The sequence below is a fragment of the Charadrius vociferus genome, unplaced genomic scaffold (genome assembly GCF_000708025.1).
Source record: "Charadrius vociferus isolate BGI_N301 unplaced genomic scaffold, ASM70802v2 scaffold301, whole genome shotgun sequence".
NCBI classification, from domain to species: domain Eukaryota; kingdom Metazoa; phylum Chordata; class Aves; order Charadriiformes; family Charadriidae; genus Charadrius; species Charadrius vociferus.
The window spans coordinates 1,707,714-1,726,674 of record NW_009646842.1 but is presented as its reverse complement, the minus strand read 5'-3'; the positions used below and the strand labels follow the sequence as shown (position 1 = coordinate 1,726,674).

Here is an 18,961-nt window from a genome sequence, read left to right as displayed (position 1 = left end):
CGATATGCCACATTAGACTACTTTTGATAAAAGTAGCAGGAACAATTGGTTAGGAATAGAAAAAAGGAGTAGAAAAAAACATTTCAGAACAACTATATAAAACTGTCTTTTGAATAAATAATAAGTGAATATTTGTATTTGTTCCCTTTCTTTTTTCTGAATTTATTGTTAAACCTAAATTTGTCTCTACTCGTCAATCCATGTGTCCGTCTCAGAAGGTGTCACTATTCACTCAAAGACATTAGACTCTTTGGAGAGAACTTTGGCCTTAATGATCAGATTAGATAACTCTTTTCACAGTCACTACAATGACAGCTGCATTCATTTCCCTCATATACCAGACTCAAAGTCAGAAGCAAATTCTCAGTTTGCAAGCCAGAACATGTTCTGCTGGATATTTACAGCCAACTATAGAAATCCCCAAAACCTGTCAATGATGACAAACAGGACTGAAATAGATAATCTTGCTTGTTTTTCCTAAGTAAACTTGCATTCATAAAAGAAATAGGAACAGAAACCTTGAAGAAAAAGAATTCGCCTTTATTACACCCACTATGAAAGCACTAAACCCCTCAACTTTTCTTGGAAGAACGACTTGAAGAAAAGGAATCATGTTTGTGTCTCTATCGTCACGTTTTATCTCCCCATTTACATTATCAGGAACAAAACCATTTTTTTTTCTTTTCATTCCAAAGCCTTTATTTTTATTATTTTTCAATGAGATGCATTGATAACAGCAGGATCAATTGGGAGGTTCACCATGCCATTTCAAATGCCACTAAGTAGAAGAATGATGTTTGGAAATGTCAATCCCTAATACCAGCTCAAATTTAACCACCACAAACACGCATTACTTATACGTTACCTTACAGTAATCCACTAACCAGATGGTTTGCAGAACAAAACCAGGAACAAAATCAAAATGAGGAAACTATTTTCAGCCTCATTCTTTATTACTGAAGATTTTGTTGACTGATAAAAGTACAGATAGGAATCAGATTTAGTAGGCAGCTGCTTTCAGTAAGTACCATAAAAATTGAGCTGCATGACTGCAGAGAGCGACAGGCAAAAAATTGATTTCAGGAGATCTCAAGTCTAAGCAATCCCTCCACATCGGATGTTTTCAAGCAATGCTGTTCAGGTTCTACAGAATAACTTTTCTGATCTTCAACTCGGCAACAAAACAAGAAGTAGAGCTTTAATTAGGAATGAATAAAATAAGAATACTTACGCTGACCCCACCGGCCTGTTCTTGGATTCAAATAATTTGGATAAAGTCCATTAGGACGATCCATTTTTTGAAGTAACTTCCGAATGTGCATGACCTAAATTAAATCAAGAATCAGGATCACCACTAACAATGTTCATCTACTCTTTTTTTTTTTTTTAAGTAATAAGTTTTCTTAATCTTAAGCTTTCTTGAGGGCTTCCTGCAGATTAGTATATTTTTGCTTTTAAAGGACTGCTCACATAAACATGTTTAAAAATTATGATTTTTAAATGTATGCTGAAACAAGTAAGAAAACTTGAAGTAGTCACCTATTTGGTAACAGAAACACAAGTATGAAAAAATTTACCTGCTACCAAGAATGCAAATAGAATGCAATATAGAAAGTACTTCCGCTTCAATGCAATTTATGATGAAATGGTATAAAAGACAGTTGTATGATAAAAAAACTGAATTTGAGACCCACCTTGTTGTAGTATACAGGGTCCCCTGTCAAATAGCTGAGGTGGACAAATTCCATGTGCAGAGTACCAAACTCAGCGAGGATGCTGCTGCCGGCAGAAGCCCAGCCCCAGTTTCGACCCACACCACTGAATTCCAACAAGTATGCATGAAAAAGGGAGAAAACAACAACAAAAAAAATCAAAATTACTGTGCACAGCACTAATAACCACCATATCAATTAAACAAGGAACAGCAAAATATTAACCCATGCTTAAGATTACAGGAGTCGTGGTTTGATTGATTGGTTAGTTCACTGGTTGCATCTTTTTGGAAAAAAGATGCCATAACCTCATCAACAAAAACTCCTGTGATTAAAAGATATAATATCTTGATGTCACAGAAATATGACAACTTGGCACTGGCCCAATCTCAATTGTTGTTTATTCATTGTACATTCCCAAGAACAGGAATCAAAAGTAATTATCAGATGAGATGAGTATACTTCTGAAGGTGGCAGCATTCACTTCCTTGTTCTGCCAAACATCTGCTGTGTTCCCTTTACTTGTGTGGGATGTGCTTCAAGCCAGTATTAGACACTCCAGCAGGACGGGATTGGGCCCTATCTGTATCTACATAGCAAAACAGCGTGTTTAGCATAGACAGAATATTATGAGTTCCTCAGGCTCACAAAGAATCAACAGGAAATGCCATATACCTCGTATCTTTTGTACTCTAAGAGATACCAACTTGTTAAGTCATAACTCCTAAATTACCTCTGGTTTAATCTAATTTGGGAGTTTTCACCACCTTTCAGGATCGAGTCTTTTAATTTCGAAGATAACTATGTTTTCCTGCAGATTACTTCAACTTCCTCTCAGAAAAGATTTCCGTTATCAGTAAGACTACAATCAATTGGAATGTCTTCCTAATTATTTTTAAATTATAAATTAGAAAGAGGAAATATAAAGGAAAAATATTGGTAATGGGGCAGCATTTGTAGCTCTGACCTTAGATAGAACACCACCTTTTAAAGTACAGTAACCACTGTTTATTACAGAGTGTAGAGAGACAGAATCATAGCTTGTCTCAGGGTTTTTTTTGGTACAGCTGTCATAAAAAGAGAAAATTAAGTGTTTAATTGTGAATACAAAAGCTAATAAAACACAAGTCGACAACGTTCCAAATATTTCTCTCAGGTCTTGGCTTTTACTGCATGTCAGCCTCACCGTAAGTATTGTCATACACACCTGCTACCGTCACTGCCCCCTGGCATGCCAGCCACTATTTTCTGTCACTGCTGTAATGCCAGCTGGTTCTGTACATTACCAAGACACTGACACAGTAAATGCATAAACAATACCAGCACCCAGGAAATTTCTGGCACTCCAATCCTTTCCCCTCCGCCTACTGCAAATCCTCCTCCCTGGGCCTGCCTTCCTGACTGTGCTCTGATGCCCGACCTACATGTTTTACTGGTAAATATCCACGTGTCTACTGCTTGCAGTTCCTTAATCCTCGCCGTCTATGTTGCTCAAGCCAGTGAACGAGATGCCCGTGCTGCCCGAGGAGTAGCGCCACCCGGGCCACTCAAACATACTGGAATCAAAGGGCAGGCCTGGGCTAAACAAAGCAAAACCAAACAAACCCATGCACAGAGGAATTTCAAGCTGTATGAAACCGCAGGAAGAACACAAGACTGAGTAAACCATAATGCTGTGCAGAAAGTGCATAAGGAAGTTTAACTCAATCATATTAATTGTACAGAGGCCCAAAGTATGCGGCAAGTGCAGCACAGGCAAAGCAGACAAAACCAGGCAAGGGTGGTGAGACCCTGGGCCAACAGAAGGGCAAACCACAGCTCCATGGTCTTCACCCAAGGAGTGACAGCAAAATGAGGATCATGTTCTGATCAAAAAAAGGCATGTAGGCTAATGCTCTCAAAGTAGTCCTAAACCTCTTTGCAGTCTAACAAAGCACAACAAATATCTATCCTAAAGGGAAACAGTTTAAAACAATTCAAAAACTCTGATATTTACTATCCTGAATTCTTAAGTGTACACACAATCTAGACGTGCATCCCAATTCAGCTGCTGTTTAAGAACATAACAAAAATTTATAAAGTGGCTTGCATCAAAAATGTTCTCTCAAACTCAGAGGGAAATCCCACCATTGAACAAGCACTACAAGATAAATTAGACAAAGCGATTCTCTTCCGCAGGGCAATGCAGGCCATCTAATTCAGTGTCTGACCTGAACAGCCATCTAAAGGAGCCTCTTCATCTCCATGGACCATAGTGGACTTCAGCACACTAGCCTTTATACCTAAGCTGAACTATAAAATGAATTAATATCTTCAGAGTCCCATCATCTTCTCAAAAATTTTGAGTCTTCTAAAGGTAACACACAGCTCACACAGTACATAAACCCCAGTATGTTCAAACACGGCCTGCAAACAATTTTGGTTTTTAATAGGTTCTTTAATGACTAAAGAACCAATAATTAAGCTCTAGGGCAATACATGGCATAATACACTGAGTATGTTCCAATGTCATGTTGAATCAGGAGATAAAAGCCATGGTCAGAATGTACTGCAGTTAATGAGGCAGAATTTTTTCAACGGAAATTATTCTGAAGTACCAGTAATGCCAACTGGTCAGCGTCTTCTACAGTTCCACTAACTAAAAAACCTGACATATGCCATTACTAATTTTAAGTTGGAGGGAGGGGGAGGAACATGCTTCCCCACAAAAGAAAATTCATTACCTTTTCAGATTCACCATTGCCCATGGTATACCCGTAGGTGTGTTGAAGGCTGGAAGAAGTTTTCCTGCCAATTGCACGGCTTTGATCTTGAAAACCTAAGATAGTAGGATCAATTGCAAATAGTTACAAAGTCTGATTTATCTCCAAGAACTATAAAGACTGAAATTTCCTTGCCTCACCCACCTCTTTGTATTAGAAAAGCTTTACATTGTAAAAATACATTAACTTATCATTTATTTTTCACTTGTTCACTTTATAAATTTCATTAAGATTTGAACACGAAAAGAAAACTTGTAATTTTCATTTCTTTCCTTCCATGCACTCCAGCAATAGTGCTTAGGTTCCTATTAAAGAAGAATATCAATTCTCCTCCCACCTCCCTCCACCAATATTAGGAATTTCAAGTGCTTTCTAAAGCAGTCTTTAAACCATACTTTATACTTTGTTGCTAAAAATCAAGAGACAACTCCCCCACATAACTATTTTAACTTTTACAAACTTCCAATATCTTTTTAACGATATATATTTATAGTGCAGACAGAGTTCCTGTTCTTTTATGAACACTTTCTATGCAAAACCATATATATTCAGTTTCCTGGAGCTTTTCCTTCATTGATAATGCATAAGAAAAATAATTATAGGCTTAATCTTCCCTCTCAAGTCTGATTACTCACAGAAATTACTAACAGAAGGAAATCTCTTTCATTTCTAGTGTTGTTCCTACTTAATTTTGGAACATAAATATGTTCAGAGCCTAATGTTTGTTAGTTAAATGAGCAACTGGGAGAAAGTTCCTTCTAAGCCTGTAGGAACCATCTTTTCCAGAAAGGCATATTTGGTAGATCCCCATGATGTAAAACTGTTATTATCAGCTAGTTGCTAGAATGCATTTTAATCAACTCGTTGTCAGTATTCACTACATTTCTGCAAAGGTATCTTCTTAGTTTGGAGATAACATTATTCATCAGTTTGAAGCACTGCACAAACATGTAGCAAAAAGAGCTACCATGCCCCAAAACAACATACACAACATGGACATACAATAGAAACATTATCAACTACCTGACCAATAGTCTGTAATCGAGAAGAATAAGGGTTTTAAGAAGGACTACAAGACAACTCTGTTGCCTTTACAAAAAGGGTTTATCCCTTTTGTAAAGTCTACAGGAGGAAAACAGAAGAGATGCTCACTGGAGAAGCAAGCTGAAAAGTAGCTGAAAAATATGCAATCAAGAGCATCCTCATTTTTCACGTGAAGGTGGGAAAAGATCAATATCTTAATATTTGAGAAGAAGACTAGTGAGACATAAAATAAACCAGAAAAGAATATTAAAGATGACATCTAATTGTATTTGATGCAGTGGAGCATGGAGAGATGGAGGTGGATCTGAAAGCAATGAGCCAGGAAAAAGAACTTTTACAGAAGTACTCTAAATGAATTCTAAGATGGGATATGTCTAAACTGAAAAAGAGGATATCTCAGAATATGATTTGATAGAATTGTGAAGTAACAGAGGCAATATGGCTTGAAGGATTTTTAACAAAGCTACAGACAAGAGACAGTCTTTGAGAAAACATGCAGAAATTTAGCAGTAAAATTCAGATAACACTCTGACCTAGAATAAAGGACCAAGTCAAAATAGGAAGGCATAGTATAAGTAAGAGGTATAATACAGGTGGAGTCTATGGTAACTGGGGAAAGAGAAACTCTGAAGAGAAATAAAAGCTCTACCTTGGCCCAGTTACATATAAAGTACCTGATTTGCATCTATAAATAGGTGTCAAAAATTCATGCTGAACTTTTAGATTTTGAAATAGTAGATGGGTCAAGACCAGACAGAACTATCTGTAGGGAGTCATCTAAAGGGAGTTCCTCTACAGTGCAGACAAGCTTCAATACCTAATCCAGAAAAGAATGATGACACTCAGTTAAATGGTACATAGTTTGGATAGACATTTATGGCATGAATTTGTTTAGCTTCAGCTTTTGGATCCTCTGAAAGCGCTATGACTTATGTCTAAAAGTGCTATTGTCTTATTCATTAATAAAAGGTACTGAAACATTAGTATAAGAATATTTAATGGGACAACATCCCTAGAAACACTCTCACTAGAAGAATATTCTTAATGGCTAAGTATTTATGTACCACTATCCAGCTTTTAATGAATTTGAAATGTACTGTGATGATCTGGGGAACAAACTATAATATTGGATGCAGTTTTTAGTAAGAGTGCATAAAGGAAAGGTTAAGCTGATATAAACGTACAAAAATCTAAACAAGTAGAGTTAAAGCAAGGCAGCCACTGTGCCAGCCAGTTCAGCATGAGTTCAGACCACCGTGTTTGCAGTAGCTGCAAAAACTTGCTGTGATTAGAGGTGCCCTCTTGTCACCTCTGCTGGGTTGAGGACCCTACATACCACTGATTCAGCACCAGAAGGTAAAACTTTACCTCTATAACCTTCTCATCCAAGACTGACTCCAAGGAAACACTTAAAAAAATCAGCTGAAGACATGCCTTTACTTGCTATTAATGCCATCTCAGTCCCATCTCACTGCTGCTTCTGGATAACAAAACCACTTAGTGCTTGGTACAGTGTTTACTTACGCAGACTGGAGTGAGAACTGAGAGACAGCTGCATAGGTTTTTATCAGAGAAAAGTGACCAGAGGAGCATATTTGGAGAGATGTAGGGAAGAGAAAGAAATGTAGCAACCAGTGGTGAATGAGATGCCTTTTATGGCAGGCTGCAGATGTGACCAGAGTGCTCTGCTGAGCTCACTGAAGTGACTTCTTTTAGTAAGTTTCAGATTTACCTTAAAAGCAACAGTAAATGCATCAGTGTCTGGCTTTTAAATAACGTGCTGGCATCAGACAACATGGTTACTTATCATATAGTAAGTATCTTTATTTTTTAAAAACAGGTTGAACTGATAGATTCTATTTCAGCCTTGGCAGTTCCCTGTTGACAGACAATTCATTTCAAGAAACATACAAGCAAGAAGAACAGAGAAAAACAAAAAATGAACGGATGCCTTGAAAATAAAGCTCATTAGGAAACAGTGAAAGAGTTAGGGTTATTTAGTGCAGAGAAAAGATATTCAAGAGAGGACAAGATAATGACTTTTAGGTACGTAAAAGGAAAAGGGAATAATAATTTTTCCATGGACACAGAGAATTCAAAGTAACACCAAAATGGAGCAAGGGAAAGTTAGTTATTAAGAAAAAGCTGGTGATAATTAATAATGAAACACGACTGTGATTGCTGCAGAGTCATCACTACAGCTTTTAAAATTGCACTGTACAACATCTGCAACTATGAAGAGTGATATGGTTTGACTCTGCCAGGGAACAGAAGAATAACTGAGAACTATGCAGCTTCCTTACTGCTCCTTCTAGCCATATTGCCAATTAATCAAACAGCTTGTGCACATTCCACACACATAAGAAGAAAGTTTTTTGCCTCTCTCAGGGCCTTGTACCTACTCTGTAGACCCAACACAGCATCTTTGTAACTGGTGCATAAAGACTATCCGCCCTCAAGTTTCTTTGCTAGCACAAGCTCTAAAGTATAGTACCCTATAACAGAGAGGGAGTCACAGAAACCACAAAGACAGCAGCTGTCAAAGCAGCGCTGTTCCTGCAGGATAACTGTCATGGTTTAACCCCAGCCAGCAGCTAGGACCACGTCAGCCACGCTCTCACTCCTCCATGGTGGGATGTGGAAGAGAATCAGAAGAGCAAAAGTGAGGAAAAACTCATGGGCTGAGGTAAAGACAATTTAATAGGTAAAGCAAAAGCTGCGTATGCAAGCAAAGTAAAACGAAGTATTCATTCGCTGCTTCCCATGGGCAGGCAGGTGTCCAGCTACCCCCAGGAAAGCAGAGCTCACGTGTAACAGGAAGACAAATGCCATCACTCCAAACATCCCCCCCTTCCTTCTTCTTCCCCCAGCGTTATATACTGAGCATGACATCATATGGCATGGAATATCCCTTTGGTCAGTTGGGGTCAGCTGTCCCAGCTGTGTCTCCTCCCAACTTTTTGTGCACTCCCAGCCCCCGCTGGCGGGGCGGTGTGAGGAGCAGAAAAGGCCCTGACTGCTTAGCACCCACCAACACCACGAATGCGCTATCAACCCTATTTCTCCTCCCAAATCCAAAAGATAGCACCATACCAGCTGCTAGTAAAAGAAGTTAACTCCATCCCAGCTGAAACCATGACAATAACTCAATCTTTTTCAAATGTGCATTCACATTTTGCATTAATTACAGAATTTAGCATATAGTGGCCTTAAGATGTGGAGGTAACTGATCACAGTCTTCTTAAAGTAAAGACCCCATAACAGCTCTAGCAAGACATCCTATTTTGAAGATGCAAAAATACTGTTCTAGGTAAACATGTGTATTAATCCCAGGGTAGCTGATCTGTCCATTCTCAAAATACAGACATTTTTTCAGAAAAGTTTCAGAAGCCACCGTGGACTTGGAGAAGTATTTCCACCTAACACGGCAAAATCTAATACACTAAATCCATCAATTTACAGCGCCTTTGGTAGGCTAATGCTTCTTCTGCAAATGCTGTAAAGCAATGAAAGGATTTTTTTTCCCTATATCAAACACAAATCAAGCTGTTAACAGCTAGAAGGGGAGAGAGTGAAAATTAGCAGAAAAAGCAAAACCTAAGGCCCAAATTGGGTAAGTGGATCCCTCGTTACAAGGAAATCAATCAGTATCTACAAACTAGTGTGCAGAGGAGACCAGCTGGGCCTGAATCATTTTCATCCATTGAATTGATGGTTAACATATCGAACCTGCCACCCACCACACAATATGAAAGCTTGCTCCTAAGCCTATTAATCCAAGTAAGGCCAACACATTCAGCGGAGAAGGCCTTAAAGATTAAGACGATTCTTCAGAAGCCTTATTGAAGTATCCAGTGACTGCCGAGATGCATGCCTGCAACTCTTAGAAGACTATATTATGCTAATACTGTTGTTAGGTGTTCCCTTCCAGCACTCCGAATGGCAAACAGCCTCGAACGGCCCCTGTACCTCACTATGAGGGGGATTATAGATATTTTATACAAATAAAGAATCTCTTTCATTTATGTGCATAGATCAGTCTTTGAGTCATTCTTCTTAAACAGTAAACACCAGATTTCTGCTTAATCTGAGAGTTATTAACTAGTGAGTGTCCATGGTCATGCAATGTGGCTGGTTCTGTAGGTTTGATAACCTTTGATCCTCAAAAAAACATCAGACAAAAAAGATACACTGCACAAGTTCACGAAAATGTAGTACTCTCACTGTCAGTACTACTATTACTACCAAATTCTGCACACGTTTCCTTTGAATACTAAGCACAAAGATGACGAGGCAGACATATCTAATTACTGAATGCAGACTCAAAAAAAACAGAGCACCTGACAGCAGTACTAGAGTCAGACCCTTGAGGAAAATATTCAGTATTTCTTGGCCCAATCTAGAATAGTTGTCTTTCTACCTTCAGAGTTCAATGTGCAGCAGTGAGCTCTTCGCTGCCCTTTTGTGGTTAACCACCAATTTAAAGCTCAACTTGTCAGATCGGACTTTCTGCCTGAGCAGAGATAGGGGCTAGTTGTGTGATTTACTGCTGAAAATCAAGATAAGCAGTACTGTCACAAAAAAAAAAACCCACAAAAAACAACCACACCAAAAAACTAGCTTAATAAGCATTGCTGTTTTGTTGCCTATGTGTGTATATATATAACTTATGCATAGGAAGAAAATGTCTGCATGCCAGATGAACACCTCTAGGTTCAACACATTTTCTTCAAGACTGGGAACTCCTGGGTTTTACAGTGTTCCTAGGGCATTCCCCACTGCAAGTGGGGGCCATCCTGCTACCAAGAAGTGAAGAAATTACTCCCTCTTTACATATTTACTTCTAATAGATTCCAGGGATTTAATTACAAAGGCACCTTGTGAGTTGAGGGAAATGCAATAAGATTCTGGTAACATTTCACCTATCATAGCATGAACTGAGAATGGAAGAACACTTCAGCTATATTCTAAAGATGTTTCTGAGTGATGACTGAAGAGGTATGTCAAATCTAGAATTGGTCCTGGAGAATGTAAATCCACGTTCATGTGAGATTTAGCAAGGCAGCTACAAACCACACCACCTATAGTGGTAGAATGATGTAGAATTACATAAATACAACAGCATCTCTTCAGCACCGTGGGCCTCTCGAGTTATAGCAGATGTTCAAGGAAGGAACGTTTGCAGATACTCTAAAGACAGTGCCATAGCTAAGGTACTGTTGCTGTCTTTGGTGAGCTTTAATGATTACCAAAGTACTCGATGAACAATATTTAGCATTTCTAAAAGACTGAAGTCTTTAAACAAGAGAAGACTTAACCTGCAAAGGAATGCTCTGTGAATTTATATTACCTTCTCCATGACAGAAAAAAATATAAAATGGAAGTGAAAAATCTAAACCCATCTCAGCAGTCTAAGACCAGACTCAAAAAAGCAGGAAACAACCTGAAGGTGAACTATGGTGTCAACTTAAAATGGTTATGGTGTCAATTGACTGTGCTTTCTTTACTTCCTCCCTTCAGATACGTGTACACGTTGATGAGCTCCCTCCCGAGACTTCTCTTGTCCAGGCTAAACAGTCCCAGCTCTTTCAGCCTTTCCTCAGATGAGAGATGCTCCGCTCCCTTAACCATCCTTGTGGCCATTTGCGGGACTCCCTCCAGTATGTCCATATCTCTTGTACTGGGAAGCCCAGAACTGGACACAGCACTCCATGCATGGATGCACCACTGCTGAATAAAAGGGAAGGATCGCCACCCTTGATCTGCTGACAACACTTCTCCTAAAGCAGCCCAGGGTATCATTCGCTTCCCCTGTAGCAGGAGCACACTACTGGCTCATAGTGAAATTGGTGTCCACCACTTTCCTGCAAAGCTGCTTTCCAGATGGTTGACCTCCAGCATGTATTGGTGTATGTGGTTGTTCCTCCCCAGATGCAGGACTTTGCACTTGCCCTCGTTGAACCGCATGAGGTTCCTGTCAGCCCATTTTTCCAGTCTGCTGAGGTCCCTCGGGGTGGCAGCATGATTCTCTGGCATATCAACCACTCCTCCCAGTTTTGTGTAATTAGCAAATTTGCTGAATTCTGTTCCACCATCCATATCATTAATGAAGATGTTGAACAGGATTGACACCTGGGGTACACCCCTAGTTACTAGCCTCCAACTACATCTTGCCCCACTGACCATCACCACTGTCTGGGCCCAGCTGTTCAGCCACTTTTCAATCCACCTCACTATCTGCTCATCTGGACAATATTTCACCAGCTTCTTTGTGAGGATCTTACGGGAGACAGTGCTAAAAGCCTTACCAACGTCTAGGTAGACAACATCCAGTGACATCTCTTCATCTCCCAAGCCAGTCATTTCATCATAGGTTATCAGGGTTGATGACTTCCCAGTCACCTTGCTGTTCCTGGGCCGGGGAATAGTTTCCAGAATTAGCTGCTCCATCACCTTCCCAGGGATTCAGGTAATGCTGACCAGCCGGTAGTTCCCTGGGTCCTCCTTCTTGCTCTTTTTGAAGCCACCTAAGGGTGACCCATGCATCTTGTGCATTAGCTTTGGTGTCCAATGATACTCATGTAAACCTTAGCCTTTTAGGCTACTACACTTCTGGAAGGCGTGCAGCTGGTACCCACAGATTTACATAGGCAGAGAGAAAGAAATTTGGCTTAATTCTTTAATTCTGAAAGTCTCCAAAATGTTAAACACTGCCAAATTCACCCTGATGGAAGTCCAGGACCGGTTACTTCTGTTCATGCAACTGTTGCTGCAGAGCCCTCCTGTGCTATGAGAATTCTCGTCTCTCAAGAACAACAGGATAAAGCAGATAGTACTTCATCCATAAATATTGCATAACTCACTGATTTACTCATTTCACAAGCCAACAAATGCTTCATGAAATGTTCCTTCTTTCAAATAAAAAACCAAACCAAAACACCCATACCAAAACAAAAAAAACCCAAAACATTACCAATTCAGGAAACTCAGAGTCAACATTTATGAGAATTTATGACTGCCTCCTCCTGCATCCATTCTGATCCAGGAATCTCTTCCCTTTAAAGATTTCTAAAGTCAAACCAGGTTTTTTGCACTAAAAGAAAAATGCCTCTGTAAAGAGATTTTCTGAAACTCCCTTAGTTTTCAAAACATGCAGACTAGGCTGACATTTTCTTTAGCCAGTAACACCACACATGAGAGTTCTACAAATACTTTTACAAAAGAAAGTAACACTGGATACCTCCCTGAAAGATATGCTACTGCTGACAATTTGAAAGAATGGCAGGAAGGGAAGAAAGGCTGTCCAGTTTCAGATGATGCATGAAATTAGGTGATGTAACAGTCGCCTCTGATCTAAATATCATGGCTACACAAGCCTAGCTATACTTATTATCTCTGTCTAGAGATTCGGAGATTCAGCTTGTAAAAAACTTCTAATGAAGTGTATCAGAATTATCCTGACTTCAAGGAAAAAAACTGCATTCTACTTCTGAAACAAAAAGCTCAGTACAGCTCACATGGCTGCACATGTCCATTCATACACCCAAGTCTCCAGATCTCCTCTTTCCATGAGGTTCTGGACTGTTCTGAGTTAAAAATAAAGGTCAGGGTTTTTTAGAATATGGAATACAAAGACAGCTAAAGCACTGGCAAAATAGATGGCAAGAAATTACCCCATCACATCAACTGATCTGCATGGACTAGACAACCCAAGAAAACTATCCTATTGGTAGTTCCCAAGTTAGAGTTTTACTGAAAAGCATTAAAATCCCTATCTGATTATATTGTTAAACTACAAACTCCAGTCTACAAATGAGCAGAAAAATAAACACAGAAAAATACTTGAACTGCATCAGTTAAATACAGATAAAGCAGATATTATCTGGTTGAATACAAATTTCCCTATTTACAAATTAGCAATTTTATGTTCAAATGCTGATTCTTAGATACAAGATAATAAATACCATGGTGGTTTTCTACCATCAGCAGAGAAAGATTTGCAAGCAGAATTCTTAAGTGATACTATCTTTATCTGTTACTAAAGTTTTCCAAAGCTGCTTTCCTGGACAACAGACATGAGGAATCTAGTTACTGTTGACTGAGGCATCTTAGGATCTAATGAAATATTCATTGGTTTCACACTGTTGATATTTTTGAAAAATCCACATGAGAAAGTTTGTGCATGTATTAGCTTATTAGAAATATTTGAATCTTTTGCTGTAGAAGAGCTAAACATAAAAAATTGGCATGCAGTGGACAACCCAGCTAATCACATTTAAACTACCTGGCACTGGCTAATAATATGTCAATTAAACTGCACAATTTCCGTTCATTTCAATAGTCGTATCAGCTTCCTTGGCATGGGTTTCATGCATATCTGAGTAGAAAAGTTACACATTCTCCATTTTTAAAGGGCCTTCAAATCTGAGGCACTTTACACCAGTCAGCCAACATCACAGATCACTTACAATTCAGAAGAAATGTGATGATGTGATGAATATCTGGCATATAAATGCCTCCTTGATCTGATCATTCCAGGAAGATACAATGCACTGTTTCTCATCCTGCCTAACTGAGCCAAAACCCATGACAGTTTTGAGTTAATTTTCTCTTCTTTTATTATTATTAGAAAGTTGCTTTCAGCCCAGGCAATTTTTGTGCTTTATCTTTCCTTCTTTTCGTCTCTCTGATTCTTGACTGTAAGTTTCCCTGCATAAGCAGTATTAACCTGCCAGATTAGTTACGTCTGTAAACAAATTGTTGCAGGACTAGAAGCAATAATCTCGAATTTGCACAACATACTAATCATGATCGCTCATGCCTAAGCACGCTCCAAGGTTCTAAGTGGGCTTTTAAAAGACCCTGCTTTCATGTGATTTCTTCTTGCTGCGGGAACGACTGCAGCACAGGGAACCAGATGTGAGAGCACGGACAATGTCTGGCATCTGGCTTAAATGTTCTCCCACTAGTTGCTGGCAGCAAGAAAGACTGATTTAAAGAACGTGGAAAAAGGGAATGGAGAAAGATTAATCTGAATGGCCATCAGGAAACCAGACAAAAGAGCCATCCAGGGACAGAAGATCAGTATGGAGCTTTGCCAGCAAGGAAGCAAAACTGGTACAAGATAGGGCTTCCAGTCCCCCCTCCTCATACAAGGTGAAGTGCCAGGGAGAAGTTGTTAAAAGAAGAGAGCACGAATCGGAGCTGAAGGGAAGAAACAAAAGGCATCAGGAGGAGGAAGGGCAGTGAATGAATGGAGGGCTAAAGAAGACAAGACATAACAAGGGACCACGGAAGGAGAGCCAAGAGTGTAGCTGTAAGGAACAGGAGTATGAGGTACATCTTGGGGACTCTGACAGGGGAAGAATGCTTTCCCATCTCCATATTCTTCAGTCGTAGAACTGACTCTAATGTGCCTTTGTAGCCAAACACACTCAGGCAAAGCAAATAAAAAATGAATCTTGTGTTGGTGATTTTTTGTGTTTTCTTTTTTTAATTTATTTTTTATTAATCAGTGATCCTTGGCATTTTGCTACTACTAATTGTTCTACTGAGTTGAGTAACAGACTGCATTATGTTCCTCAAGGTCCCAACCCAACTAACGATCTAGTGTCTCTGTGGTTTTTAAGAAGGAAAATGTGTATTAGGAACCCTAAGAAATGGTTCTAAAGTCAAGTAATTAAGCTGTGTGCGCTATACTTACAAGTCTTGCGAGAATCCCTTTCATGCAATAAAAATTACCTACCTTCTCTGATTATTAATCACTCTCGACACTGGCTTTTTTTGGTAACACCTGCTCCTAACGCATTCTCCACTCATGTCAAATATCTCCTTCATTTCCCATGTATTTTTCCCTGCCATGTCATCTTTTTTGTCCTTCAGCTCTGTGCTTACATTGTATCAATTTCCACTTTCTTTCTCAGTTATTCCTCTGTCTCGTGTTTCTGTTGAATGTACTGCCAAGCTTTCCATTTTAAATTAATCTTGATTTCCCCTTTAGACTTTGCCAGAGATTACTCAGTCTCCTTTAGACTGTATTTGCCTTTACCAAAAAGTTAAACAGAGATGAAATTACATATTGTTTCACACTATGTGCACTAATTACACACACAGCCTCCCTCCTCCCATTGGTATGATGCAACAGATTACAATGCAATAATCAGACAGTCTAGAAAAAATAATTTAAAAAACCACATAGCTTTTACATCTTCAAACACATATCCTTTACACAATGTCAGATGCAAATTACATTTCATTACATTGTACCTGATGAAAGTGAGTCAATAGCGCTTTGTGTTTGGGGTTTTTTTTTAAATGGATGAACTGGCTTGTTTTCACAGATTTACAGACATATTTAGCTTATCTACAGTTAATACATATATTAGGACCAAGTTCTGACAGAAAATTAGTTGGCAAACAAAAGCTATGAGCAATGAATTAGTAAGCACTGAATCTTCATAGTTGCATAAATTCTGCAAGGCACTTGAAAAAAGACATTTATTTTGAAAAATGCTAAGATAAACACCCTAAATTCCTGCAGCATAATTTATAGAGCCTAGGGCCAGAAATAAGACAAAAATTTGCTTCTTTTATGCCACAGAAACAAAAATCAAAAAGGCTCCACAGAGCAACAAGTTGACCTTCTGTATAAAATAAAGCATAATCACCAAGCCACCTTTTGTGTCTCTGTCAGTAAGTAGCATTTAAGAGAAACGTTTCTTCCAGAGACATGTCTGGACTGAGTCATATACAACATACTGAGTATTCATATGTCCAGGAATCATAACCATCAGTCCTCTATCTTTTTGTAATTTTTCTACACTTCTGCTGTTTTTACACATACTTTTAAGAACATGACTACCAAGACGTTTCCAGTATACCAACAGTGACCCTTTATTAACGACTTAAACAGAAATAAATTCCTCCCTGTATTCAAAACTTCTGTTAATAAATCCAAATGTTTATGGGTCTTTTGCCACAGGATTTCATACCAAGAGTTCAAACTGAGCTGCTTGCCTTTTGTTCCACATACTCTTGAAGCCACAGCTACTCAAAACATATTGCCTTGTTCTGTTCCCATGCTGGTCTGGCCTACGTGGATTCCTGGCTTTTTCTTACAACTTACACCTGTACCTTTGGCAACATTAAAATGGACTTCATTTATGCACGCCACGTTGACCAATTGATTGAATTTCCCCAGAGTTTCATATTTACTTGCGATCTCAACATCAGCAAATCTGCAGTCAGCTATAAATTCTTAGAAGAATACTTTTATTGTCAATCCCTACTATATTGATGATCTCTTATTTTCCATTAATTGCATTAATTTCTGGGATAGGGAGGAGGAGTGAAGTCAAGACTAACTGGCTCACAGGTACCTAGGTCACCTTAAATGACCTTTTCTGAACATGGACGTAGTTGTCTTCTTTTGGTTTAGGCACTTACCTGCAATTTTATATTTTGAATGGAAAAAAAAAAAATAATGTTAATAGGTTAGAGAGCTTCTTGGTCATTTCTTTAAAGATTTTTCAGCTGATTATCCAATTCATAAATATTAAGACAGTACTCTTGCAGACAGCTTAGCGTCTTCTTGGTTCCTAATAGACTGGAAGAGTTCACCATCTTTATCATGTAATAAGTGAACACATCATTAGAGGCAACATGACTTTTACTAGTGTTTTTGCTATTTTTTAGTGGGTTTGCATAGCAGTTTTTTTGTAGCATTTGTGGCATTTATTTCATTTTTCTCTCCCAGTACCTGTTCTTGTCTAAACAGTTTTTAATATTCAAACTCCTTTTTCAGAGGGAAACATAATAGTTAGCACTGAATGAAAACAAGTTCCAAAAGGCAAAACCAGCCAAAGATGCTATAATGTCTGGAGTTGCATTTTTGCTTTGTTTTAAAATTAAAAAAAAAAATAATCCTACTGGAGGAACTGTGTTTTCAGTTGACGAAAAAGAATGCCATACCTCCTCTGGATCAGATCAAGCATGAAAACCTTCAGTGCTGATGCTAACGTAGGAGGAAAGAACATAGGAAAACTCAGTGGGTAGAAATTAGTGTTACTGTGTCAACAGTAGAGCCAATAAATGAATGTCTAGAAAAATAACAAGTAAGATACTGTGCTTGCTGTCATTGCTGCCCATCAGCATCAGTATGACTGTTACACTACTGAAGAGGGAGCCAAAAACTAATAGACATGGTCATCTGAAGATACATGGCATGCAAGTAGTTAAAAGGATCTATTCTTTCTTAGCTTTTATAGCCCTCTACACGAACATAACCACTCTTACAACTCACTCTTTGGTCATTACTGCACAGTTATACTTTCTATTGCTAAAACAGCTTGTACTTTATTTCCACCAGTTTAAAGCGTGTTATACCAATAGGCAAACCTATTTCCAATGAGGCTTAGAGGAAACAAAACTACCATGAAGTCAGTTTCCCCCCCTTTCTTCCTCTTTGGGTGCCATGCAGTACCAAGATGCAGCAATAAATTGGGCTAAACGTCATTTGCCAGTCAGGAAAACATTTAGTACAAGCCTGGTAAACAGAAACTGCACAAGGATTACAATCTGCACCACCGCGAGCAGTGACAATGCTTTAAAACTCAAGGAAAAAAAATATTTTTTTCAGGCTGTGTCCTGTTAGAGACCAGTGAGCTGTCACGACTACTTATGAATAAGCAGCACATCTCCTGGCAACAAACTGAAATCTCATCTTTACTGGATAGGACATTCACAATGCTGTTCTCTTCCAAGATTTTAAACCCCTGAAAACTTAATTTAGATAAGCACTTTCATAGATACAGTCAAGACTTCTGTGAAACCAGTTCACAAAATACGTTGTCTTGCTTAATGAAGACTTATACTTTATATATTTAGGTGAGTTACTGGGGATATCCATAGGCTCCATAATTTTACTAAGGAGTTTTCCTGAACAGAAGAAATGCTGCCTGTCAGTTTCCTGGAAAGGATTAGTTTGATTATCTGCTAATAAAGTATCAAGTACTTAACAGCCCTCGCTCTCTATTTTAAATGACAGATTTCAGGCTGGATTTATCCATGCGAATTATATTATTATCTTGCCCAGAAAGACATGTCATTTTGATGGTGTTTATAAAGATGAGAAAGACAATCATGTAAAGGAACTGCTTTATACCTAAGGCTGGCAAAGGTAAACACAGTGAATCATTAGTCTTTTTTTATATTGCAAATACCATAAATAACTTTGTTCAACAAAAATAGAACAATAAGCTATCCTTTTTATTGTATTAATAAATCAGCAGCAGACAAGAACACTTTGTCATAATGGTGTAAGTGTCCTCCTGCCACTATCACAGAACAGTGAATAATATTCACTTTGTTTTCCTTACTTGGTGCTGTTTCTCAAGCACAGCCATGTACTCCACTCAACAACTTACCCTCTATCCATCTCTGGAC

At 38.7% G+C, this 18,961-nt stretch overlaps 1 protein-coding gene across 1 annotated transcript in view; it reads right to left on the bottom strand.

Annotated features, from left to right (window-relative positions):
- Positions 1–18,961, bottom strand: part of MAN1A2 (mannosidase, alpha, class 1A, member 2) — a 141,631-nt gene that overhangs the window by 44,959 nt on the left and 77,711 nt on the right. Inside the window, exons 6-8 of the mRNA XM_009892633.1 lie at positions 4,436–4,530; positions 1,695–1,818; positions 1,232–1,325 (exon numbers count right to left, since the gene is read on the bottom strand). Of these exons, the coding sequence (XP_009890935.1) occupies positions 1,232–1,325; positions 1,695–1,818; positions 4,436–4,530 (313 nt within the window). The remainder of the gene's footprint in view (positions 1–1,231; positions 1,326–1,694; positions 1,819–4,435; positions 4,531–18,961) is intronic.